Source organism: Hyla sarda, chromosome 4 (assembly GCF_029499605.1).
Source record: "Hyla sarda isolate aHylSar1 chromosome 4, aHylSar1.hap1, whole genome shotgun sequence".
Taxonomy (NCBI): Eukaryota; Metazoa; Chordata; class Amphibia; order Anura; family Hylidae; genus Hyla; species Hyla sarda.
The window spans coordinates 215,838,607-215,865,951 of NC_079192.1; the positions used below are offsets into that span (position 1 = coordinate 215,838,607).

Here is a 27,345-nt window from a genome sequence, read left to right on the forward strand (position 1 = left end):
TTGTTATGCTAGCTTTTCTGTTAATTTCAGAAAATGTTCAATAAAAATATGTTTAAAAAAATAAATAAATAAAGAAGTGAGCTGATTGGCTGCTATGGGCAACTCAGCATCATTTCCTCTGGACAGGTTTTGATAAATCTCCCCCAGTAAATTTTAATCAATTAAAATAAAAATAATAATTGCACTTTTATGTTTGAGTATTGTGGACGATACCTGCCTTTACTAGTGTTTGAAGAAATTTTTCATTGATTGGGATCATATGGCCTCTCAACCTATGGCCTCTCCTGACCTCTCTTTTTTGTAAGCACATGCATTTCCAATGAAATAATAAAACAATTCTGAAGGAAAGTATTAACTAAATATAATTTTGAGAGGAAATGCTCTTTACGTACTTGACATGCAAAAGGTACTCACCTTCACATATAAATAACTATAACAACTAAACCCAACCTTAGGCAAGGGCATATAAGCTATGCTATATGGTTGTAGTCACATGCCAATGGTACATCATATTATGATTACTATCAGTATTATTACTACTAACAAATGAATAGTTTCCAGAGATAAGAATGATCCATGACTTACCATTACAACCGGATAAGAGGATGTCAACACCAATTTCTTTGTATTCTTTGATTATCTGTAGAGCAGCAGTGCAAAAGCCAAATAAGTATAAATTAAGTTGTAATTAGCAGGAAAAAGGCTAAAATAAAAAACATAATAATATTTATTGTAACTAATCTGTGACAAGTTACTCAAAGCATTTTATGTATTTTTGCTAGCATGATAAATTGATGTAAATAATCAAATGATCTTTGTCTGATCTGTTTGTGTTATCTGTTTGGGAGGAGCTGGCAGGCAGACTGTTCCTAATTCTTCTACTTCAGATCCGGACCTACATATCCTATAATGAAAGAATATCAGAATATGGGAGGGCAGAGTTTGGAGGATAGGTGGATGGGGTCAGAGTGTAGGAGAAGCAGAGTGAGACTTTTTGTCTGGGCAGAAAGAATACCACTAGTCAGAACTGAATCACATGGCATGTAGAAGGATAAACAAAGTTTTAAAATTATAGATCATTTTTGTGGACTTTAACTTGGGTTAAGAAAAAAAAACATTTTGCTAGAGTGCTGCTTTAAGTGAAGCCTGAACCAATTCCATTAACAAATAACCTATATAATATGTAAAAAGTAAGCAATGGTCCATTAGGTTAGATAGCCATGCCTGTTTACTCAGATTTAGTTTAGCTGACTGACAACTTACAGATTTTAGTGTTTTCACTCCCACAGAATCTATGAAGTTGACAGGTGTGAAGTCCAGAATTATTGAATGGGTGGTGATGACTGGATTCATAAAATACTCTAACTCCTCAGAAGGTGAATTATGCAAGTTTATATCCGCTGATCCATTTTTCACATTTCCTGACTCTTTAGCTGGATCATCATTCATCAGTTCATGTTTCACCGCCATCTCCACATCATTAGTCTGAAAAAAAACATACGTACTGTGGTGACCTGACCAATACTGTCAAATTACGGACCAAGCAAGACAGTGTTTTATCGTATAGCATGGTCACAGAGGTAATGTTTCTCTTTGGGGAGAGCACCATAAAGATATGGAGAGGAATTTATCAAGCAATTTAGACTTCGCTTTTTTCATCTAAATTTGTTGCAGGAAAAGTCGCAGGCTGTTTAATTTTTATTACCACAAAGTTATCTAATTTAGATCACTAATGCAGTGGTCACTAATTTATCATGTGTGACTTTTCTGCAAAAAGTCACAAAAAAGTTGTACGGACCATATTTAGAAGAAATCACAGGGCAATTCAACCCTGCCCTATATGTGTACATGCGACAATTATATTAAGGTCTGTGCCACTTTTAATACAACTGTTGCACGTCCCACCACTGCCCTGCAACATTTAAACAGAGCAGTTCAGTGGGCATTAATGTCCGTGTGCCATTTGATAAATTTGGCGCATGGACGCCACTTTGCCCCAGTCATGTTCTGAGGCTTTCTAAATGAACCTTGGTTAAAAAAAAGCTACCTTTAAAAGATGGCACCAGAGAGCTACTTTGCATGTCTTTCTTTTTACATAGTATATAACTATGATTCTGTATTATCCAATTGTACAAAATCATTGTTTGATGAGGCTAAAGGAAATTATCTGACACCTAACAACTGTAAAGTAACTGTATATGTCTCGAGACACGTGTCATCAGAGAGCACTTAGACAGAAAAGAACAACCTTAACTTCAGAAACTCATAAGTACTGAAAGGATTAAGATTTTTTAATAGAAGTAATTTACAAATCTGTTTAACGTTCTGGATCCAGTTGATATATATATTATTAAATATATATATATAAAAAAAAAAGTGTTTTCCTGGATAACCCCTTTAAAAGAGTTTTCTACTGCCAGCATAACTTAAAAAGTAAGGCTGCTTTCATACTATAAAAATTCATCCGTTACAAACGTCCATTAGAAAAGCCCTGTTAAACGACCGTTAAAAAATTACATTAACCCCTTAAGGACTCAGGGTTTTTCCGTTTTTGCACTTTCGTTTTTTCCTCCTTACCTTTTAAAAATCATAACCCTTTCAATTTTCCACCTAAAAATCCATATTATGGCTTATTTTTTGCATCGCCAATTCTACTTTGCAGTGACATTAGTCATTTTACCCAAAAATGCACGGCGAAACGGGAAAAAAAAATAATTGTGCGACAAAATAAAAAAAAAAACGCAATTTTGTAACTTTTGGGGGCTTCCGTTTCTACGCAGTGCATATTTCGGTAAAAATTACACCTTATCATTATTCTGTAGGTCCATATGGTTAAAATGATATCCTACTTATATAGGTTTGATTTTGTCACACTTCTGGAAAAAATCATAACTACATGCAGGAAAATTTATACGTTTAAAAATGTAATCTTCTGACCCCTATAACTTTTTTATTTTTTCACGTACGGGGCGGTATGAGGACTCATTTTTTGCGCCGTGATCTGAAGTTTTTATTGGTATGATTTTTGTTTTGATCTGACTTTTTGATCACTTTTTAATGTTATAAAAAGTTACCAAAATACAGGGAAATGGTCACGACCTATAGGCGCTATATAACGAAGACTGAACTAATTATACCAGGTGGACCCCTGACCCCAGTCGCTGGCAACCCCCTCTTCACTCCTGGTTTACACCGTACTGACTTCTTAGGGATGACAGGACGAGGGTTCCTCCCGATTAACACTTTCTTGGACGGCACGAGACTGAAACCCTATGAGACACTGGTCCCTGAACGCTCCCGTACACCGCTAGTCCAGATGCAATACCTACAATTAGATCATTTTATCCGGACCATGGGACAGACACTGTTCCTGGCAAGACCTCTCTCGCCTTTGGAACAGATGTGCGTCTCTGACTCTGCGCCCCTCAGGCCTGTATCACAAATTTATCGCTTACTTATGGATGGGGCTGAGCAATCGCCTCCAAGGTATGTGGGGGCGTGGGAGTCGGAGCTACGCACGACCTTTGCTCCCTCGGACTGGACGACTGCTTTTACCATGTGCCACCGACTGTCGGTATCATGTAGGGCGCAGGAGACTAACTTTAAATTACTATCCCGGTGGTACAGGGTTCCTTCTACTCTGCACCGCATGTACCCCACTGTACCGGACTTATGTTGGCGTTGCGGCGCACCTGGTGGAACAATGACCCATATTTGGTGGTCGTGCCCCTCACTGACCCGTTTCTGGGAGGTGGTGGTTGCCCGCATCGCCTCCATTACTGGTGTGACCTACATGAACCACCCAAAAGCCCTCCTACTTTCCATACTACCCGCCACTAGGAGAACCCCCTCTAGGGCACTGGCACACTTCCTCCTCATGGCTGCGAGAACTGTCATACCCAGACATTGGAAAGACCCTTGCCCCCCGACCATTTCTGAATGGTACAGGGAGATACTCTTCTTGTGCCGTATGGAGGAACTGATGGCAGACTCCTCGGGTAGACAAGAGAAATACACTACGATTTGGCTTCCCTGGCTCACTTTTGTTAACTCACCCTTCTACGCGGCGGATGATGGTATCTGAGGGAGGTGAGGTAACCCTCTCGTGGACCGGGACCGGAGTGTTGGGGTGGTGGCTGCACCCTTACGTAGCGATTCAAGTGAGTACCCGAGTTCTGATGTTTCTCCTCCCTCCTCTTCCAACTCTCCTTACTTCTCCCCTTGTCTTCCCCAGCTCTTTCCCTTTACCCCTTTACTTTATTTTATTTAAATTTTATTTTATTGTATCACTGACTTTTATCTCTTCCTAAACACATAAGGATATAGAGACATGTTTATTGACAGTTTAAGTACTTGTTTGTTCTGGTGCAACTTGTTAGTATCCACGGCATTGTATATTGCCCCCAGATGACGTTCCTTTCCTATTGATACTTTGTACCAGATGTTCATTGCCTTATCTTTTTCATGCTGTTTTTCCTATTGATTCGACTGATGAAGATTCTCATTGAGTACTCTAACAATGCTCTTTGCTGCTGTTTGTTTACTGCTCAATTAATAAAACTCTTCTGAATGAAAAAAAAAAAAGTTACCAAAATACGCTTTTTTGGACTTTGGAATTTTTTTGCACGTACGCCATTGACCGTACGGCTGAATTAATGATATATTTTTATAGTTCGGACATTTACGCACGCGGCGATACCACATATGTTTATTTTTTTTTACACTGTTTTATTTTTTTATGGGAAAAGGGGGGTGATTCAAACTTTTATTAGGGAAGGGGTTAAATGACCTTTATTAACACTTTTTTTTAACTTTTTTTGCAGTGTTATAGGTCCCATAGGACGTAAATATACGTCCTGCGTCGTTAAGGGGTTAAAGTCTATGGGATTTTTTGATTATCCGTTATGACCCATTATAGTCCGTCATGAATAACGGCCGTTAGTTGTGACAGAAGAAATAACGGCACATGCACAAATGTTTCTTTCGTCACAAGAAATGGGTAAATTAACGGCCGTTATTTTTTTACATTGAAGTCTATGGCTGACTGATGAGCCTTTATGTCATCCGTTTGCACCCAGTTTATAATATCCGTTATTACTTCTGAGCATGCTCAGAAGAGGTGACATCAGCAGACTCCTGCAGTGCTGAGGGACTACTACTACTCCCATCATGGAACAGACTTGTTTCGATGATGGGAGTAGTAATTCCCTAGCTGCGGGAGTCTGCAGACAGCTGGGGAGGCTACATTAGTGTTTGTACTACTACCCCCATCATGGAACAGAGTCTGTTCCATGATGGGGGTTGTAGTACAGGGGCTGAGGGATTGATCGCATCGGGTTTCACTTCTGAGACCCGATGCAATACAAAGTTATTAAGCAGGGGGGCAGGCGGGTGGCATGCTGTGCAACCCTGCGATGTATCAGTGTGCTTTAACTTTCATTTTTGAACAATAGGTCTACTTTATATTTGCATCATAAAGTTGACATGTTTTTACTTTTGGAAGACATCAGAGGGCTTCAAAGTTCAGCAGCAATTTTGCAATTTTTCACCAAATTTTCAAAATCGGAATTTTTCAGGGACCAGTTCAGGTTTGAAGTTGATTTGAAGGGTCTTCATATTAGAAATACCCCATAAATGATCCCATTATAAAAACTGCACCCCTCAAAGTATTCAAAATGACATTCAGTGAGTGTGTTAACCCTTTAGGTGTTTCACAGGAATAGCAGCAAAGTGAAGGAGAAAATTCAAAATCTTCATTTTTTACACTCGCATGTTCTTGTAGACCCAGTTTTTGAATTTTTACAAGGGGTAAAAGGAGAAAAATCCTCTCAAAATTTGTAACCCAATTTCTCTCAAGTAAGAAAATACCTCATATGTGTATGTCAAGTGTTTGGCGGGTGCACTAGAGGGCTCAGAAGGGAAGGAGCAACAATGGAATTTAGGAGAGTGAGTTTTTCTGAAATGGTTTTTGGGGGGCATGTCACATTTAGGAAGCCCCTATGGTGCCAGGACAGCAAACCCCCCCCTACACTATTATGGAAACTACACCCCTCAAGGAACGTAGCAAGGGGTACGATGAGCCTTAACACCCCACAGGTGTTTGACAACTTTTTGTTAAAGTTAGATGTGTACATTAAAAACTTTTCTTTTTCACTAAAATGCAGTTTTTTCCCCAAATTTTACTTTTTTTACAAGGGGTAATAGGAGAAAATGCCCCCCAAAATTTGTAACCCCATTTCTTCTGAGTATGGAAATACCCCATGTTTGGACGTCAAGTGCTCTGCGAGCGCACTACAATGCTCAGAAGAGAAGGAGAACCATTGAGCTTTTAGAGAGATAATTTGTTTGGAATGGAAGTCGGGGACCATGTGCATTTACAAAGCCCCCCGTGGTGCCAGAACAGTGGACCCCCCCACATGTGACCCCATTTTGGAAACTACACACCTCACGGAATGTAATAAGGGGTACAGTGAGCATTTACACCCCACTGGCGTTTGACAGATCTTTGGAACAGTGGGCTTTGCAAACAAAAAAATTACATTTTTCATTTTCACTGACCACTGTTCCAAAAATATGTCAGACACCTGTGGGGTGTAAATGCTCACTGTACCCCTTGTTACATTCCGTGAGGGGTGTAGTTTCCAAAATGGGGTCACATGTGGGTATTTATTTTTTTGCGTTTATGTCAGAACCACTGTAAAATCAGCCACCCCTGTGCAAATCACCAATTTAGGCCTCAAATGTACATAGTGCGCTCTCACTCCTGAGCCTTGATGTGTGCTCGCAGAGCATTTTATGCCCACATATGGGTTATTTCTGTACTCAGGAGAAATTGCGTTACAAATTTTGGGGGTCTTTTTTTCCTTTTACCTCTTGTGAAGATAAAAAGTAAAGGGCAACACCAGCATGTAGTGCAATTTCTCCCAAGTATGGAAATACCCCATATGTGGCCCTAAACTGTTTCCTTGAAATACGACAGGGCTCCGAAGTGAGAAAGCGCCATGCGCATTTGAGGACTAAATTAGGGATTGCATAGGAGGTGGCCATAGGGGTATTCTACGCCAGTGATTCCCAAACAGGGTGCCTCCAGCTGTTGCTAAACTCCCAGCATGCCTGGACAGTCAGTGGCTGTCCAGAAATGCATGGAGTTGTTGTTTTGCAACAGCTGGAGGCTTCGTTTTGGAAACACTGCCATACAATACGTTTTTCATTTTTATTGGGGGGGGGGCAGTGTAAGGGGGTGTATATGTAGTGTTTTACTCTTTATTATGTGTTAGTGTAGTGTTTTTAGGGTACATTCGCACTGGCGGGTTACGGTGAGTTTCCCGGTAGGAATTTGCGCTGCGGCGAAAAATTTGCCGCAGCTCATACTTGAAGCAGGAAACTTACTGTAAACCTGCCTCTGTGAATGTACCCTGTACGTTCATATGGGGGGCAAACCTCCAGCTGTTTCAAAACTACAACTCCCAGCATGTACTGACAGACCGTGCATGCTGGAAGTTGTAGTTTTGCAACAGCTAGAGGCACACTGGTTGGAAAACCTTCAGTTAGGTTCTGTTACCTAACTCAGTGATTTTCCAACCAGTGTGCCTCCAGCTGTTGCAAAACTACAATTCCCAGCATGTACTGATCACAGAAGGGCATGCTGGGAGATGTAGTTATGAAACAGCTGGAGGTTCGCAACTACAACTCCCAGCATGCCGAGACAGCTGTTTGCTGTTTGGGCATGCTGGGATTTTCAGTTTTGCAACATCTGGAGTGCTACAATTTAGAGACCACTGAACAGTGATCTCCAAACTGTGGACCTCCAGATGTTGCAAAACTACAAATCCCAGCATGCCCAGACAGCAAACAGCTGTGTGGGCATGCTGGGAGTTGTAGTTTTGCAACATCTGGAGGGCTACAGTCTAGAGACCACTATAGTGGTCTCAGACTGTATCCCTCTAGATGTTGCTAGGCAACTTACCGGCTTCCATCGCATCCAGGGAGCCGTTCTCTTCTGCCGCATGCCGCACGCAGACCTCCGTCGCTGCCCGCCGATCACTGTCACTCCGCTGCCTCCGGACGGGTAAGTGGACGTCGGCGCCCGGTCCTCTTCGTTTCCCCGTTCTGGCCCGCCTATTGAGGGTGGGCAGGAGGGGGGAAATGAAAGTAAAGCCCCCTCCGCCCCCGATCTGCTATTGGTGGTCGCGTCTAGACCACCAATAGCAGGGATAGGAGGGGTGGCACCCCTGCCACCTCACTCCTATCCCTTCAGGGGGATTGTGGGTGTCTTAGACAACCGGCGTGCCTGCTGATCGGTATGGATACGCCCTTCGTCCTTAAGTACCAGGACGCAAGGGTGTATGCATACGCCCTTCGTCCCCAACAGGTTAATTTACCACATGTGACTCCAATCAAAGTGTAGAAACATGTCAGAGAAGATCAAGAGAAATGGGAGGGACACAGAACTAAATTTCAAGTGTGATAACACGGGGTTTGAATACTTATGCCATTGAGAAATGTTAGTTTTTCCGTTTAAAAACATTTTCAAAAATGTTCTGTTTACTCATTCTAATTATAGGGTATGGGGCATAGACAAATTTTTATTTTATTTTAGCACAATGGCTCAACACAAAACAGGTTAAAAAAAAAGTAAAAGGGTCTGAAACTTTCCAAATGCATTGTCCTACACTGGGGGTGGGGTGTTACTTAATAAGTGGGCATTATAAGGGGACATTATTACCCCTTGGGGAACTATGGCTCAAAAGTATGTATAAGTGGGGAAATGGTGGAGAGGGTGCTGGTAAAGTGAGTAGCCTATAATGTTTTTGCACGTTGTAGCTAGGAGGAGTCATATTGGAGATATCGGCAAAATCGAGAAGATGAACAACTCCATTCACAGTAAACCTCACCTGGGAGTCAGTGGATGTACGACAATCACTTATACAGTGTACAGAGACAGTGTAGAGCTGGTATTGACCACTATAAAGGCACTGTATGGGAGAGGATATTGGTCTTTGTATAGTGATTTTATTCAGCAACAGTATAATGGTATTATTCAGTTGCTATTTAGTAGTAAAGGTAGTATTTCTGGTGTGGCAGTATTATTTGGGCCTTAAATAGTGGTATTATTAGTAATACTAGTCTTTACAAAGATTATAGACTAGAATATATTATGTGACTGTGTTGTTGGTAAAATATTATAAAATTTGGGGCCCCCAATTTTCACCTAGGGCCAGAAAACTGTCCCTAACTATATTCTGATTTCAAAGATTGACAGCAATAATAAAGTACAGTACTATTCAGTAAGCTCCCTCTAGTGGTGGCTATGGCTACTACCAGAGCTTTGAATAAGACAAATCACTACACAGACATATCAAGAAATTCAAACAGCAGAAAATGATAGACATAGAAACTACTTGGTCTTAAAAACCAAGTAAGCAACAGAAAGAAGGTATTTGTGAGAGAAATATAGGTGCTAAACACAAAAATATATGTATCTAACACAGAGATAACACTGTTACTTCACATATGGGAATATTCATGTAACTCTTGCAGCCGTCAGACCCTCTCGGTGCTCACATAGGTAACGAGATATAGATCCAATGCAAAGATATAGAAAGATGGAGCACTCACCCGGTCTTTGATAGAGAAAAGCTTCTTTGTTGCATCAAAAAAATCTTGCCGTTCTCATGGAGTGCGGGAGAGCGGACAGGAACAAGGGGAGTGTGTTGGGCGACGGTCCGTATCGCGCAAACTGCACTTCGTCAGGCCCTCAGTAACATAACTTTTTGTGGGATATGACAGGTACTATTTAATGTTGTATATGACAGACATTATGCTGAACACGGGAGATTATTAAAAATCAAAGTATCGCCACACTGATGTTTCACTGGTGACTTGACTTTTTCAATGGGCTAGAGGCAACTAGCGGTATAACACCACAGCAGAACAATTTCAAGCCTTTGCTGCGGCATGATAGGTCAGACCACTTAAGTTACGCCAATCTTAAATAATTATGGAATGTAGGTCTGCCCTGAAAAAACCCTCCGAGTGGGAAGAAAACTCACAGGAAAACCTGTGAGTTCTGCTTCACAGAAACCCGACAGCTCAGAGCTGTCGGGAAGTTACTCAAAACTGAGTAAATCCTGCTACCCCCAGCATGGAACAGGGTCTGTTCCATGTTGGGGGTAGTAGTACAGGGGCTGAGGGATTGATCGCACCGGGTCTCACTTCTGAGACCCGATCCGATCAAAAGTTATTAAGCAGGGGAGCGGGCGGCATGTTCCGATCCCCTGCAATGTACTGTAAACTTTCATTTTTAAATTCCCCACCGGAAGCCCTGAATGGCCGGGACCGAGGAGCCAATCAGGGCTCCTGGCAGAGTTTTAATATAGAAGCGCTGTGGTGGGCAAAGATGTATAGAATCGCTGGGGGGGTATATATCTGGCCCCTCCAGCGTTTCTATATATCTTTCCCCCTGCTGCGCTATATCAAACTTAGTGCCCGCTGCGCTTGAATAAATGTACTGCCCCCCCCCCAGCGCTATTATATATCTATACTGACCCCCGCTGCGCATGTACTGACCCCCACTGCGCATATTTATATATATATACTGCCCCCCCCCCCCCAAGCTGCGCATATTAATCTTCATGTTCTCCCTCCCCTGGCTGCCAATGAATGAAAACTCTATTAGCGGGGGAGCGGAGGGCTGCTGCCCGCTCTCGCTGCTAAGAGTTTGTCATTCATAGCGGGCAGCAGCTGCACATCATGCTGTGGGGGTCAGACATATGGATATATGTCTGACCCTCGCAGCATACATATACAAATGCCGGCTCACCGCTATGAATGACAAGTAAGCTATTGGCAGCAGCAGCGAGCCTCCGCTCCCTGCACTGCTTTACTTGTCATTCATAGCGGTGACCCGGCACCTGTATATATAGATGCTGTGAGGGTCAGACATATATCCATATGTCTGACCCCTACCGCGCATCTATATATACAGGTGCCGGCTCACTGCTATGAATGACAAGTAAAGCAGTGCAGGGAGCGGAGGCTCCCGCTGCTGCTGCCAATAGCTTACTTGTCATTCATAGCGGTGAGCCGGCATTTGTTTATGCATGCTGCGAGGGTCAGACATATATCCATATGTCTGACCGCCACAGCATGATATGCAGCTGCTGCCCACTATGAATGACAAACTCTTAGCAGCGAGAGCGGGCAGCAGCCCTCCGCTCCCCCGCTAAAAGAGTTTTCATTCATTGGCAGCCAGGGGAGTGAGAACATGAAGATTAATATGCGCAGCTTGGGGGGGCAGTATATATTTAAATATGCGCAGCGGGGGTCAGTATATGCGCAGCGGGGGTCAGTATAGATATATAATAGCGCTGGGGGGGCAGTACATTTATTCAAGCGCAGCGGGCACTAAGTTTGATGTAGCGCAGCAGGGGGAAAGATATATAGAAACGCTGGAGGGGCCAGATATATACCCCCCCCAGCGATTCTATACATCTTTGCCCACCACAGCGCTTCTAAATTAAAATCTCTGCCAGGAGCCCTGATTGGCTCCTCGGTCCCAGCCATTCAGGGCTCCTGGTGGGGAATTTAAAAATGAAAGTTTACAGTACATTGCAAGGGATCGGAACGTGCCCCCCGCTCCCCTGCTTAATAACATCTGATCGGATCGGGTCTCAGAAGTGAGACCCGGTGCGATCAATCCCTCAGCCCCTGTACTACTACTCCTAACATGGAGCAGACCCTGTTCCATGATGGGGGTAGTAGTACAAGCACTAATGTAGTCAGAATTTGCAGAGAATTTTTTCTGTCACACAGAATACATTTTGTGCGACAGAAAAAAAAACTGCGACAAAAAGAAAGGGAAATTGGGCGACAGATTAGTAAATCACAAAGGAAAAAAAGACGAGTACACTGAAAAAAAAAACCTAACCGACACTCCAGTCTTTGTAAATGAGGGCCAATATGTTTAAAAAGATCCCACCTCTTGCATCCTTAAATATGGCTGTAAGTAAGCTGGGTATGAACTAACAACTACAGTCATGGCCTTAAATGTTGGCACCCCTGACATTTTTCAAGAAAATTAAGTATTTCTCACAGAAAAGGATTGCAGTAACACATCTTTATTCCCTTTGTGTGTATTGGAGCTAAACCAAAAAAGGAGGGAAAAAAAGCAAATTGGACATAATGTCACACCAAACTCCAAAAATGGGCTGGCCAAATTATTGGCACCCTTAACTTAATATTTGGCTGCACACCCTTTGGAAAAAATAACTGAAATCAGTCCCTTCCTATAACCATCAATAAGCTTCTTACACCTCTCAGCCGGAATGTTGGACCACTCTTCCTTTGAAAACTGCTCCAGGTCTCTCTTATTGGAAGGGTGTTCAATGGGATTTAGATCTGGACTCATTGCTGGCTACTTCAGAACTCTCCAGCGCTTTGTTACCATCCATTTCTGGCTGCTTTTTGACGTATGTTTGGGGTCATTGTCCTGCTGGAAGACCCAAGATCTCGGACGCAAACCCAGCTTTCTGACACTGGGCTGCACAGTGCGACCCAAAATCCGTTGGTAATCCTCAGATTTCATGATGCCTTGCACACATTTTAGGCACCCAGTGCCAGAGGCAGCAAAACAACCCCAAAACATCATTTAACCTCCACTATATTTCACTGTAGGTACTGTGTTCTTTTCTTTGTAGGCCTCAATCCGTTTCGGTAAACAGTAGAATGATGTGCTTTACAAAAAAGCTCTATCTTGGTCTCATCTGTCCACAAGAAGTTTTCCCAGAAGGATTTTGGCTTACTTAAATTCATTTTGGCAAAATGTAGTCTTGCTTTCTTATGTCTGTGTCAGCAGTGGGGTCCTCCTGGGTCTCCTGCCATAGCGTTTCACTTCATTTAAAAGTCAATGGATAGTTCGCGCTGACACTGATAATTCCTAAGCCTGCAGGACAGCTTGAATATCTTTGGAACTTGTTTGGGGCTGCTTATCTACCATCCGGACTATCCTGCGTTGAGAACTTTCATCAATTTTTTTTCTTCCGTCCATGCACAGGGAGATCAGCTACAGTGCCATGGGTTGCAAACTTCTTGATAATGTTGCGCACTATGGACAAAGGCAAATCTAGATCTCTGGAGATGGACTTGCAACCTTGAGATTGTTGATATTTTTCACCAATTTTGGTTCTCAAGTTCTCAGACAGTTCTCTTCTCCTCTTTCTGTTGTCCATGCTTAGTGTGGCACACACAGACACACAATGCAAAGACTAAGTGAACGTCTCTCCTTTTTTATCTGCTTTCAGGTGTGATTTTTATATTGCCTACACCTGTTACTTGCCCCAGGTGAGTTTAAAGGAGCATCACATGCTTGAAACAATCTTATTTTTCCACAATTTTGAAAGGGTGCTAATAATATTGCCCAGCCCATTTTTGGAGTTTGGTGTGACATTATGTCCAATTTGCTATTTTTCCTCCCTTTTTTGGTTTAGTTCCAATACACACAAATGGAATAAACATGTGTATAGCAAAACGTGTGTTACTGCAATCCTTTTCTGTGATAAATACTTCATTTTCTTGAAAAATTTCAGGAGGTGACAATATTTACTGCCATGACTATATATAGTGTCTATTAAATTCATCCTTCTAGTATTCAGCACAATAAATATTCAACATCCAAGAAATAAGAGTCCTAGACTTGTGCAGCATTAATCTCCAGCCTAGCATGTACATCAGTGACTTACAAGCTTTAAAACTGCTCTTCTTTCATTTCTAGTAGACTTCTTTATTTCTTTGGCATGTCTCTTCTGAGCCTTTTTCTTTGCAATCAATATTGCACCAGGATCTATTCCAGTCTACAAAAGGTAACATACAGAGTATTTACTTCCCAATAAAATATTTTAAAGCCATATTTTATATCTAATCCATTTATTAAAATCCATCTATAATGCACTATACCTTTTTCCTCAGAGCAGAGACATAGAGATCACTGTTTGCAAAGTACAAAGATGTGTTGGCCTGGAATATCTTTATACCAGGGTATTCTTTAATCTAGGAAAAGAAAAACATTTTGTTATAAAAATCTGGAGAATATGTTACATGCTTTCTAAAGTGAATAAAAATCAATAAAAAAATAAAAAATAAAAAAAATGGTGGGATAATATGTTAACGGAAGACTGAAAAATCAGTGTGTCCAAAGATAAAATTGCGACACAAACAATAAGAAAGCAAAGTGGTGAAGTAGAAGCAAACTGGTGTGAAAACTGGTCATTCAATGACTATGAAACTGTAACATGTTTTCTAGGGTTACAGATATATATTTATATATTTTAGGTTTACAAAAATATATTTTAAATAATAAACAATGACTCATCTTTATCCTACGTAATTTGCAGTTAATCTGGACACAGAAGTGATCGCAGCCATCAAGGACAACAATTATAGTTAATAATAGAGAAAATAATAATTTTGTATTCTAAAAGTTTGTTAAAAAAATTTTGAAGTCCCAGAAATGCCCTTTAATAACAGAGTTGACCTAAAATCTGCTATTAACAAAACATATCCACATAAGATTTGCTAATAGGTTTGTTTCAATATTTCCTGTTGATGGTGCATTACGATACAAGTTAAGACAACTAGGCAACCCTTTCAAGTTTTGCTTTTGTCTTCTCTTTCAAAATCTAGCATTAGTGCGATCAGTAGGCAGGGCTGTTCATAACAAAAACACATCACTGCTAGACTCCTGCACAATAAAAGTTATTTCCTAATAAGTCTAAAAATAAAAAATTAGCTATTAAAATAAGTTGCTGTGTGTGCAGAACGCCATACACGTTCCACTATTTCTTAGGTCTCGGTTTCGTTTTTGTTTTGAACGCACAATTTTTGTACAGTAGAATATGCACTTCGTTCCCCGTGATGACGTTGCGTTACAGCAACAGAAACATGCTGAGGAAATAGGAGAAATTACTTTGTGTATAGATTATTCAATAGAAAAAATGATATAGCAGGTATCAATAGGGTGCGAAAGGACCTAAATAAAGGGAAAGTGTTGTGGTTGTCTTTTTTTAGTGTGAATGCTCCATCTGGAGGAATAAAGCAACAAATAAGCATAGGGTGCAGTAGGTTATAAAGGGACCAGTTCTTCCCTTTATAAGAATAGACAGAAGAAAGGGAAAGTGGAGCAAAAATAATCAACACGAGGAACCAGAGCAAATGAACATGAAGAGCTAGAGCAAAAAAACATATAAAAAAAGATGGCTGATGAAACAACCAAAAGGGATAAAGAATGTGACATGAATGTAGAAGCCAGGGAAAGTTGTCAGAAAAGAGTTGGACTTAGATATTTTGCTATCAAGTTGTGGCATATGCTTTCTGAAAATTTAGTTTTGGTTTGTTCAGACAATTTGGGTTATCCGCTATAGTTATATACCTCCTTATAGTAAGGGGTGGTGTCATTTAGGTGAGATTTATTGTATAAACATTTATTCTTATTTTTAGACTTGTTCAATAAAAGTTATGTTTTAATAGGATTCTAGCAGTGAGGGGTTTGTGATTTGAGGAGCCTGGGATTTTATGGGTTCTGTGAGTAGTATTTCCTGGATTTACGACAAATAAGCTGTTCATAAAAATATTTGTTTCACATAAATTGTGCAAATAGTTCCTGCTTATAATGCATTGTTCTCTTGCAGCTACACAATAGAGTAACCCCCTGGATTCAATGGCATCAACACATAAAATCGATTCAACTTATGATTGGCTTTCAGCGGCCATTGTAATTTGAATACAGCATCAACTTACAATGCAGCCAGCCATCAAAAAAATAACATTTCCTGTTTATCATGTGCCCAACTTAAAAGGTATTTGATTGGTGAGAGTCTAGCTACTGGACCACCACCAATCACGCAGCAGTGTGCACAATACTGCCCCATTCAAATTCTGTATAACTGCAGAATATAGCCCAACCCTGTACTCTGTTACCTTTGGCAAACTCATAGAGGTTAATTGCAGTATTAGTCTGTGGACCGCTGCTCCATTCAAAACTGGCTAAAGCCAAGTTATCTGGCTAAAGTTAAGGCTAAGAAAAGCCCATGAAGATGTTCCCATACTTCAAGAACTTTTTTGGCCATAGGCATGGACCAGGGTGAAAAATAAAGGAAAGCCTGGACAACTCTCAGTTAGTTCTGTGTTTTCTACCAGAAGTGCTGCACTGATGTCCCATACATTGAGTATATGACACTGCATCCAGTCACTGGCCTCAGTAGTCTTTTTCTGCATCCTGAGGCCAGTGATTGACTGCACTGTTACACACTGACCATCTGAGGTGGGAATACAGTTTTTTTTTTGTACCCAAAGTCCTGCCTCTAGGCATTTATTTTTTTTTAATACTGGCCCCTTTCAGAGGCCTAACAGTCACTGCTAGATAACTTCATCTACAATCCTAAATTTCTATTAGTGAAAATTCAGATTGACCTAGGGGTTCACAATACAGTAAGATCCATACCTCCTCATATTCTTCTTTATCACAATATATATCTGTATTTGGAACCTGTCCAAGAATTCTGTACTGTGGACTAAAAAAAAAGAAAAGAAAAACACGATCATCTCATATTAAACTTACATATAAGCTTCCATTTCACTTCTCAAGTGAAAGTTAAACAATGCCAGTGTATAAATAGATGGCATAAATTGCAGTTCCCCAATATATACTACTAGATAAATGTTGTAGATGATGGAACAATTTGAATGGGATGTCTTAAAGCGTTAAAAACTGTCATTAAAAACTACTTTTGATACGTTGCTTAGACATGTCAAAAGTTTGCCTTATGCTGCTGTTTGCACTTACTGCAGTTTCTCTTGTTCACAATGTTTAGGCCTTGCCTTGTGACTTATGGAGTATATTTTATATCTTGTTTTGTATGTTCTTTTTTGAAAATGCTAAATAAATACTTCATTCCCAATATACTCCACTCCCAGGCCAGCTCAGCAGCTCCGACCTTTTCTCGGCATGGACTTCAATGCAGAGAAAAAGACTGATCTGCTGGCCAGCAGGTGGAGCATAATACTACTCGCTTCCCAGGGTCTTAGGAGTGAGACCCGATGTGATCAACAACTTTTGACACGTCTAAGCAACATGTCAAAAGTAGTTTTTAATAAACATTCCTGTTAATTATGAAAGTAATAACCTAGATGGAAGGGCAGGAGAGTTCACATTGCTTTTGAAGCACACATCAGGGAAGCTCCTGGTGCACACAATGAACATGTCCATAGGAATCTGAAAATATCTTCACAAGTCAAGGACAGAGAGCCAAACTTTTTTAATTAACAGTGGGTGGTTTAAAAACTTATGCAAGGATTCAATGTTCATTTCCATCAGAACATTCCTTTTAGATGGTGAAGAGCAGTGTCATTGTTTTTGCAGCAATTGCTCTTGCTGAAGCCATGCACTAGGCAGCAATGCTTCTTGTAAATGGCTAGGTTACAAGCTAGGTTTTCATTATCTAATTATGTTGTCTATAATAATTTTTTAACAAAGGCACGATCAATTAAGTTCGGTGCTAAACAACAGAATTATCATTTCTCATTATTATTCACAATGGACAGTTAGCGTTACAATCACTCCGCAAACATAATGAGAAATGCCCAGTGTAAACCAGACATTAGCTTAAGACACTAGCATGTGCACTTTCTCAAGAACGGCATATAAATGGTAAATTCAAACCTTTGTGTCCGGTAGACCACTGTTATGATGGCAAATGCCACTGCAACAAGCAGACCGTAGTCAAGACCAAGCAAAACAGAGGCCAAAAACGACACCACCCAAATTGCCTGAAAAGTGCAAGAATGTGTTATACAAAGTAGGAAAAAAAAAAAAGGTTTCTAACATGACAAATAGCTGTAACAGAATAATTATGAAATATATGCTGGACATTACATGTAAAATCTGACAGAGAAATATTGAATATCTACATGCATGATCATGCCAAATATATTAATATGTACAATTTAGTCACTGTGCAGAAAATGCCTTGTGTTTGATGTTGGCTCCGAGTTTACTTTCTTTTCATAAAAAAATATATTTTTGCTTAAAAGTTAACCGTGTAAACAATTTGTGAAGTAAAAAAAAAAAAACTGCAGAGGATATGAAAAAAAATAAGACTGTGTGTGAGAAAAACTGGAGAGATTTTGCCCATAACAACCAATCATAGCTCAGCTTATACTTTACCACAGCTCGTTAAGATATAAAAGCTGAACTGGTATGGTTATTATAGGCAAAATCTCTAGTTTTTCTCTCACATATTTAAATAAATCTGGGTAACAATGTGTGGGGAGAGATACTGCTCATCTTCCAACTCGGCCTGTCTCCGACTTAACTTTCATATATAACAGGGTTCAGGTTGAAAAATGTAAATTATCACATTTTTGGCTATGGGCCATTTTTGTTTTATAGCTATGCAAAAATGTTTGGTTCTTACTATTAGATTGTTTTGCATATATATGGAACACATTTACTAAGGCAATCCCAAGAATCTTACATTCTAAGTACCTGAGGCAAAGGGAGATAAAGTGACTTGCTCAAGGTCACACAGAGCAGGTATTGAAACCAGGATGCTTGGTTCACAGTTCAGTGCTATAGGCCACTTTGCATCCCTATGACAATCTGCATCAATACATTTTAGTTTATGTGAGGTGTACAAAGCTCATCTATAATGCCATTAGTCCTGCCTACAAGTCAGCTTATCCATTCATGTCTATGGGAGGGGGCGTGATGGCCGTCACGCCCCCTCCCATAGACATGAATGGAGGGGGCGTGCCATGACATCACGCCCCCAGTCCTGGAAACCCGGATGTTTCCGAAACTGGAGACACAGCCCCGCATAGAATGCAGGTGCTGCAGGGAGATCGCGGGGGTTCCCAGCTGCTGGCCCCCTGCGATCAGACATCTTATCCTATCCTTTGGATAAGGGATAAGATGTTTTTGCCTGGAATACCCCTTTAAATAACCCTCCACTGACAGAAATAATGACCTCAATTTTAAGATTATGAATATATGCTTAGTGCAGTGACGATATCTTCTAACAGTTTAGCAATATGCTGCATCCACACATTTAAAATAGTCTGACACCAATCCTCAGCAGGAGAGATTGTTAAAATGCAATGTGGAAATGGTTATAAGACTGCTAATTTATGTTCACACTTACCAGTTCTAGTCTACTTGTTCTCCATAAATGTGGGATATCAGCAAACTGCTTGAACATTCCTTTTAAGTTCACCATCACTATCGCTGCTAAAGCTGTCTAGAATAGCAATATAATTAATGTTATTTGACCAGACAAGAAGTTTAACAAATCACCCTTAGTGTATGTTCACATGGGTGAAAACATGCTTCAAAAAACTTGTTTGCCTCCTCCACTGACTTCAAGAGGGAATGTTCAAAACAGCATGTGGCTTTCAAAAACGGGACGGAAAAAAGGAGTAATGGCCAATCCCAGAGAGATGCCAAATACATTGTGAACTGTAGATCAATCAGTTCTGTAGGTTAAAGTTTATTCTGTTTATATTTCCGGACGTATGTTCTTAAAGGGGTACTCCACCCCTAGACATCTTATCCCCAATCGCGGGGGGTCCCGCCACTGGGGGGCCCCGCATTGCTCCGTGCCGGATGACTGGCAATGCGGGGCGGAGGCTCGTGACATCACTGCCATGCCCCCTCAATGCAAGTCTATGGGAGGGGGTGTGATGCCCATCACGCCCCCTCCCATAGACTTGCACTGAGGGGGTGTGGCTGTGATGTCACGAGCCTCCGGCGATGCCCCTGACACTCTAAACAAACATCAGGTGCAGCAGGGAGATCGCACGGGATAAGGGGATAAGACGTCTAGGGACGGAGTGCCCCTTTAAAACGCCATTTTTTGCTTTTAGTCTATTTTTTCAGCAGGGTGAAAAAACTGTTTAAAACAATACATGGGAACATTGGCAAAAACCTTGTTCACACTGGTGTAGTGCTGTGCGGCGTCCGTTGCTGGCGCCGTGTTGGTGGGGAGGTGCGACCCATAGACTGGTTTGAGTGGCATTGGGGCTGCTCTGCCAGTGGGTCGTTCCCCCCGTGGGCACTGGTGTCGCGGCGGTGGTGGTCGCCGCCCAGTGCTACGCCATTTTATGCTAGGGACGTTAGGGACCCACTCTAAATAGGTGGCCTTGACGTGGCGAGTGGGCTTGTACTTTTTGATCAAAAATGTATACTAACAACCTGTTAGTTTTTGATATTATTCTGAGAAGCAATCCGATCATTATACAAGATTGTAGATGTGAGACCATGCCTGTTTCTTCTACCCGAATTGGCAAAAAATTTAATTTCAAGTTCCCTGAAATATTAGTGAAGAAGTACTTTTTCTACCCTACAGATTTTTTTTTCATTGCTGTACTTTCTGGCCATTTTTCTATTAGCAATATACTGAGATATTTACAGTATGTTCAATAAAAACTGAAAAGAAGCTTGTGCAGTCAGTGGCCCAGGTTTATTAATCTGTATAAGGCTGGGTTCACACTACGTTTTGTAACTATGGCTCCCGTATATGGCTGGGCTTAATCGCGGTGCCCGCACTCAGCCGTATAGGTGAACCGTATTTAATGCATGTCTATGAGCCGACCGGAGTGAACCGCAGCCTCCGGTCGGCTGCGTTTTCGGCCGTATGCGGTTTCCCGACCGCAGGCAAAAACGCGGTCGACCACGTTTTTGCCTCCTATCGGGAAACCGCATACGGCTGAAAAAGCAGCAGACCGGAGGCTGCGGTTCACTCCGGTTGGCTCATAGACATGCATTAAATACGGTTCCCCTATACGGCTGAGTGCGGACGCCGCGATTAAGCCCCGCCCCCCTCCTCCCAGCCGTATACGGGAACCCTAGTTACAAAACGTAGTGTGAACCTAGCCTTAGACAAAAAAGTGATTTGCCTATAGTAACCAATCACAGATCAGTTTTCATTTCTCACACTGCTCTAGTAAAATTAAAGTTGAGCTGTGATTGGCTGCTAATGCATTTTGGCCTGTAAGCACCTTTTAATAAATCCTTTTGGCTAGTATAGCAGGATTTTATATTGGATTTTATTTAGCAACATTCAAAATAAAAAAATAAAAAAAATAAAAACTAAAAAACACACAAAAAAATATTTATTGTGAAGCAAAAAGCAAGCACATACCGTAATTAATCCCTTAGCGTACAATGATGTAACTGTACAGTTACCATCATCGTACGCTAAGTATATACCGTATATACTCGAGTATAAGCCGAGTTTTTCAGCACGATTTTTCGTGCTGAAAACACCCCCCTCGGCTTATACTCGAGTGAACTCTCCACCCGCAGTGGTCTTCAACCTGCGGACCTCCAGAGGTTTCAAAACTACAACTCCCAGCAAGCCCGGGCAGCCATCGGCTGTCCGGGCTTGCTGGGAGTTGTAGTTTTGAAACCTCTAGCGGTCCGCAGGTTGAAGACCACTGCGGCCTTCGACATCATCCAGCCCCCTCTCACCCCCTTTAGTTCTGTATAGTACCTGCCTCCGCTCGGCGCTGGTCCGGTGCTGCAGGACTGTTCGGTGAAGAGGTCATCCGATGGGATAGTGGTTCCGGGCTGCTATCTTCACCGGGGAGGCCTCTTCTAAGCGCTTCGGGCCCGGCCCCAGAATAGTCACGTTGCCTTGACGACGACGCAGAGGTACGTTCATTACCAACGTCCTTCTGCGTCATCGTCAAGGCAACGCCTCTATTCTGGGCCTGAAGCGTGGAGAAGAGGCGCCCCCGGTGAAGATAGCAGCCTGGAACCACTATCCCACCGGACGACCTCCCCACCGGACAGTCCTGCAGCACCGGACCAGCGCCGAGCGGAGGCGAGTACTGTACAGAACTAAAGGGTGTGAGAGGGGGCTGGATGATGTCGAAGGCCGCAGTGGTCTTCAACCTGCGGACCTCCAGAGGTTTCAAAACTACAACTCCCAGCAAGCCCGGACAGCCGATGGCTGCCCGGGCTTGCTGGGAGTTGTAGTTTTGAAACCTCTGGAGGTCCGCAGGTTGAAGACCACTGAGGGCGGATAGTTCACAAGAGGATGATGACAAGAGGATGATGAAGGGGGTGTGTGGGATGATGACAAGGGGATGATGAAGGGGGGTGGGGGATGATGACAAGGGGATGATGAAGGGGGGTGGGGATGATGACAAGGGGATGATGAAGGGGGGGGGGATGATGACAAGGGGATGATGACAAGGGGATGATGACAGGTGATGATGATGACAGGGTGATAATGATGAGGATGTTAATGACGGGGGTCTGGATGATGACAGGGGGGGGGATGATGTATTTCCCACCCTAGGCTTATACTCGAGTCAATAACTTTTCCTGGGATTTTGGGGTGAAATTAGGGGCCTCGGCTTATACTCGAGTATATACGGTACACAGATACTCTTTAAGATAGCCTTAAAGGGATACTCCGGTGGAAAACTTTTTCTTCTAAATGAACTGGTGCCAGAAAGTTAAACAGATTTGTAAATTACTTCTATATAAAAATCTTTATCCTTCCAGTACTTTTTAGCAACTGTATGCTGCAGTGGAAATTCTTTGCTTTTTGAATTTTTTTGTCTTGTCCACATTGCTCTCTGCTGACACCTCTGTCCGTGTCACGTACTGTCCAGAGCAGCATAGGTTTGCTATGAGGATTTTCTCCTGCTCTGGACAGTTCCTGATATGGGCATCAGGTGTCAGCAGAGAGCACTGTGTACAAGACAAAAAAAATGTATAAAGCATAGAATTTCTTTTGTAGCATACAGCTGCTTAAAAGTACTGGAAGGATAAAGATTTTTTAAAAGAAGTAATTTACAAATCTGTTTAACTTTCCGGCACCAATTGATTGAAAAAAATAATTTTCCACCAGAATACCCCTTTAAGGCAAAGTCTCTCTGTCTACAGAGCTCCACCTTGTTCTCAATTCTAATACAGAGGATGCGTCCATAGCTGAGTCCAATGCTATGTTTCAGGGAGGATCCCCTTAATCAGGTGCAAGATTAAGGGCATCCTCCTTGAAACGTAGTGTTGAACTCAGCTATGGATTTGGATGTAATGGCTCTGTTCACCTATCCCATGAAATACATGCTATAAAGCTGGAATAATGAAAAACTGAAATAAGCTAAAAAAAAACGTCTGAGCAGGTCTGTAAATTCCTAATTTTTACTTATCTATAATCGCATTCTCTGTATTTGAATTGAAGGTCAGTAGCAGTGCCCACTTGATTGGCGGCATAAGCCAGCTGTCAAACACCTTTCCAGTAAAGGCCTTTTATATTATAACAAAAACAATGAAAAAAAACCCTTTACATAAAAGAGGTATTGCCATGTCCCTAAAGACTCAAATATTATTTATCCTGAGGAGTAGATGCCAATCCGCACAATAAAGAAAACATGTAATTTATATTGCATGGTGAACGCCATTATAAAAAACAATTATAGAATTAAAAAATTTTTTTTTAAATACACTTGAAATTGATCACCAAGTCATACATTCTTACAGTCATACATTTTCGTACCAATGAAAATTACAACTAGTCATGCAAAGAACAAGCGTGAATCGAAAAATAAAATAAAGCTAATATAGTTAACGTTATGGCTACCTTTGCAAAGTTTTACCAAGATAACAATTCATGGCGTAGGATAAGTGCCAAAGGATAAGTGACAAGTGAATGTGGGGGTCTGACCACTGTGAATCTGACTAATTACAAAAATAGGGGTTCTGAGAGCTGCTTTGTAAATGGAGTAGAAGTATGCATACTGGACTGCTGCTTCATTTACACACTATGAGGCTGTTCAAGAGAGCCAGGCTGTGTGTGCCACTATCTTATCTGCTATTTTTAGTAGTTCCAAAGAGATTGAATAAATGGTAGTGCTCATACACAACCATGGCTTCACTCAAACAAGGGCAATCAGGGCCCCATTGTTATGGGTGGTGGGGTTCCAGCTGTCAGACCTCCACCAGTCACTTATCACCGATCCTGTAATTGGGTAATAAGTTGTAGTTCTGGGATAACCAAAATGGTGGAAAAAAGTGGAATCTGGCCAAAGATCGATGATTTTAGTGCCAAGTTCTGAAAAACATGTGTTGGTTCAAAATGCTTACTAACACTAACAACTGACATGGCACCCCAAAACTATTTTAGCAACATCTATACTAAAAATGGAACTCCTTCCCTTGCAACTACATAATATATTCCTTTTTACAACCTAATTGTAATAAAGTCTATGAAATGTTTGTTGGGTGTCAACAGTTCACTACCTCCCTAGATAAAATTTCTAGATGGGTGCAGTTTTTTAAATGGGGTCTTTTTTTTTTGGGGAGTTGTGGGGTGTTTCTCTTTTGATAAACCAATATGGTACCTGAAAAAACCCCAATAAAAAGAAAGTCCTCTTTTATTTCAAAGGCCTATGTGAGTGAAGCAGTGTGCTGGGCCAAACGTGATATTTCTAAAAACTGCCCATTAAATTTTTTTTTATGTTAATCCCTGGATTGAAATTGAAGTTTTCACCCCCCCCCCCCCATCTCCAAACACTCTTTTTTTTGTGTTGCCATATTTTTATTTTTCAACCAACAGAGTTGTGTGAGGCCTTATTTTTTTGCAAGACAAGCTGTATTTTTTTTTGTACAAATTCTCCTTCCAGATGCCTTGGCAACCATCACTACCTTCCACTATGATGTATATATATATATACACAATATATAGCGGTTAAGGGATTACAGTTTTTTGCCAGAGGACTTTTCTATAACCTGCAGAAAATCAATGACTTTAACACCATTTCTTCCACAGTCCTTTCACAACTTTGTACCAATCACATCTTAACAATAAACATCTCCACCAGGTCTACTGCTTATAGTAACAGAAGAAATAAAGGTATAGTATTGGCTAGTACTTACAAAAGACAAGATTTACATACCTGTGGCAATGGTTCAAAGAGGTATCCAATGACCAATATGACCAAAAGCACCATAAAAGAGGACAACAGACCTGCAATCTAATTGTATATGCCAATTATTACCATAACCACTCCACAAACAATATTTATAGAAATCCTGAATGGTTGTTTAAGTAAAAACCAAAAATCTTAATAAAGGATTTTCATTTTAGTTTTGTTGATGTCTTACTCCCTTAGAGGCCATGTACAATAACATGTATTCTTATATATAGGAAAAGGTTAGGGCAGACAAAAATTAGGGACCATGGAACAAGCAATTATTTTGAGACTGTCATTAGCATATATTCTTTATATTGATGCATTAGAAAAGAGGCATTTAATTCTAATGCATCTAGCTAGCTGAGTGTGGCAAGGATGGAAACGAAGTGTGTGCATTCTCATGCAATTGTTTTTTTTGTTTTGTTTTTTAAACCATTACATAGTTTTGTAACATTTTGTATGAAAAAACAAACAAACATGAACAACACATACCTGTGTATGACCCCCAGTGCTCTCCTGAACTAGACTACGAGACATTGAACAAGTCACAGCAAAGGTGTGGAAAAAAGAGCCAATAGAATTGCATAATCCTAGTGCAATAAGTTCCTGAAAATGACAATCAATTAAGAAACCTTAACAGCAGAATAATCTATTGTTGCCCATATAAAGTATGTAGCACTATTATATTCTAAATCACTTTACACAGTAATACATATTACTGTCAATAAAGCTAATATGGTCAGGAAAAAGGAACAGTGAGTGTGACTGGAATATTCCCGCCCCTGTGACTGGATACCAGTCACCACACACCCGGATTAAAGTTATTTCTGTGATCTATGAGACACCGCTGTTCTCCTCACTTGTCAGGTCCTGGGCTGGTTATCCGGGTGCCATTTTTAAAATGCAGCACAACAGGGATCAGAGCTTCATAATACCAGCAGTGGCATGGCAGCAAGGACAGTAAGAATGTGTTGTTTTTAACTACCCACCCCTTAAGCAAACACATATAAAACACACAGCACAGATAACACCTTTAAGATTTCTTCTCAGGACAGCAAGTAGAGATTATGAAAACTTACAATGGTGAAAAAGTATATTAGGGATGTATTAATTTCCACTATACAATAACTGAATAATGATGTATTTGTTTATTAGGACAACCCCTTTAAAAGGTAATCCGTTTGTCAGATCGACATTGGGGAGAAAGGCAATGTTAGTCAATTATAATTTACTAAGCTAAATTAACAACCTTAAAAAATATCTCACATTAAGTTAAAGGATTTATGGTTTATACATGTTAAAATGACAATAGCATGAATGTCCCAATAAGTAAACTAAATAAATGTACTGATGCATGAACAGTGCTTTACAGAAGGTTTTTTTGTGCTTTTATTTTGATGAACTCCTGAAAGGCTCATGTCAACATGTCATTGTACACCCACCTGATTTCCACTAACTACATATCCATGTTTAAGTGCAAATATTTTGGCCATTGAAATAGTCATGGAAAATCCAACAACTGCTATAGCCACTGCATCCACAAAAACTGCTGAAAATAGGCTAACATCTGGGAGATCTGGGGGACGAAACCTGCAAAATAACAATTCTCATTAACCTTGACACATCTAGTTATAAAAATATGGATAGTAAAGCAATGTGTGTGTATGTACATACGTAGATATAGTGAATAAACACACACTAAACCGTTACATTAGACAGCCTGCCTAATATTAGGTCCCCACCATTATGTCAAAACAGCTCTTACCAGTCAAGGTATGGGCCCCTCAGGACTTCTCAAAACCATCTCAAACTATTCTTAAAGAATTTTTGTAGGGTAGTAGGGGGCATTATCCTGCTGAGATAGACCACTGCCATTTGGGAATACTGTGGCCATGACACAGTAACTGATGTGCAACAACTTTCAGGTAGGTGGGATGTGTCAAAGCAACAACCACATGAATGCCAGGACTTAAGCTTTCCCGTTAGAACATTGCCCAGAACATCATACTGCCTCTACTGGATTGCCTTCTGTTCCTATATATGTATCCTGGTGCCATCTCTTTCTCAGGTAAGCAACGCACACACCAAGCCATCCAAACAATGTTAAATGTAATTCTTAAATTTGGCCCCCTTCTTCAAAAGTTCCATGGGTGTAGTTTAAGTGCTCCCTTGCCCTTTGTAGGCATTTTAAGCAGGTGATAGGTTTCAGCATGGGCCCGCTGACCAGTCTGTGTTGCTGCAACATCCTGCATTTTTTTATCACTTTGATAACATATCCAGAATTAAAGGGGTAGCCGGCAAAAAAAAACAACTTACCTCCTATCCATAGAATCCCAGCAGACTGACCCCCCGCAATCAGACACTTAT

The 27,345-nt window shown here is 41.0% G+C and overlaps 1 protein-coding gene across 4 annotated transcripts in view; it reads right to left on the reverse strand.

Annotated features, from left to right (window-relative positions):
• Positions 1–27,345, reverse strand: part of SLC26A5 (solute carrier family 26 member 5) — a 110,180-nt gene that overhangs the window by 18,210 nt on the left and 64,625 nt on the right. For 3 of the 4 annotated variants that reach the window (XM_056573512.1, XM_056573510.1, XM_056573511.1), the window contains 10 exons: positions 26,421–26,568; positions 25,471–25,584; positions 24,961–25,038; positions 19,194–19,289; positions 17,714–17,820; positions 16,496–16,565; positions 13,954–14,046; positions 13,740–13,850; positions 1,264–1,485; positions 586–640 (listed from right to left, as the gene is read on the reverse strand). In XM_056573512.1, coding sequence (XP_056429487.1) covers positions 586–640; positions 1,264–1,485; positions 13,740–13,850; positions 13,954–14,046; positions 16,496–16,565; positions 17,714–17,820; positions 19,194–19,289; positions 24,961–25,038; positions 25,471–25,584; positions 26,421–26,568 — 1,094 coding nt within the window. Of the gene's footprint in view, positions 1–585; positions 641–1,263; positions 1,486–13,739; positions 13,851–13,953; positions 14,047–16,495; positions 16,566–17,713; positions 17,821–19,193; positions 19,290–24,960; positions 25,039–25,470; positions 25,585–26,420; positions 26,569–27,345 lie in introns of those variants that run through there. The other variant, XM_056573513.1, reaches the window with a different exon arrangement.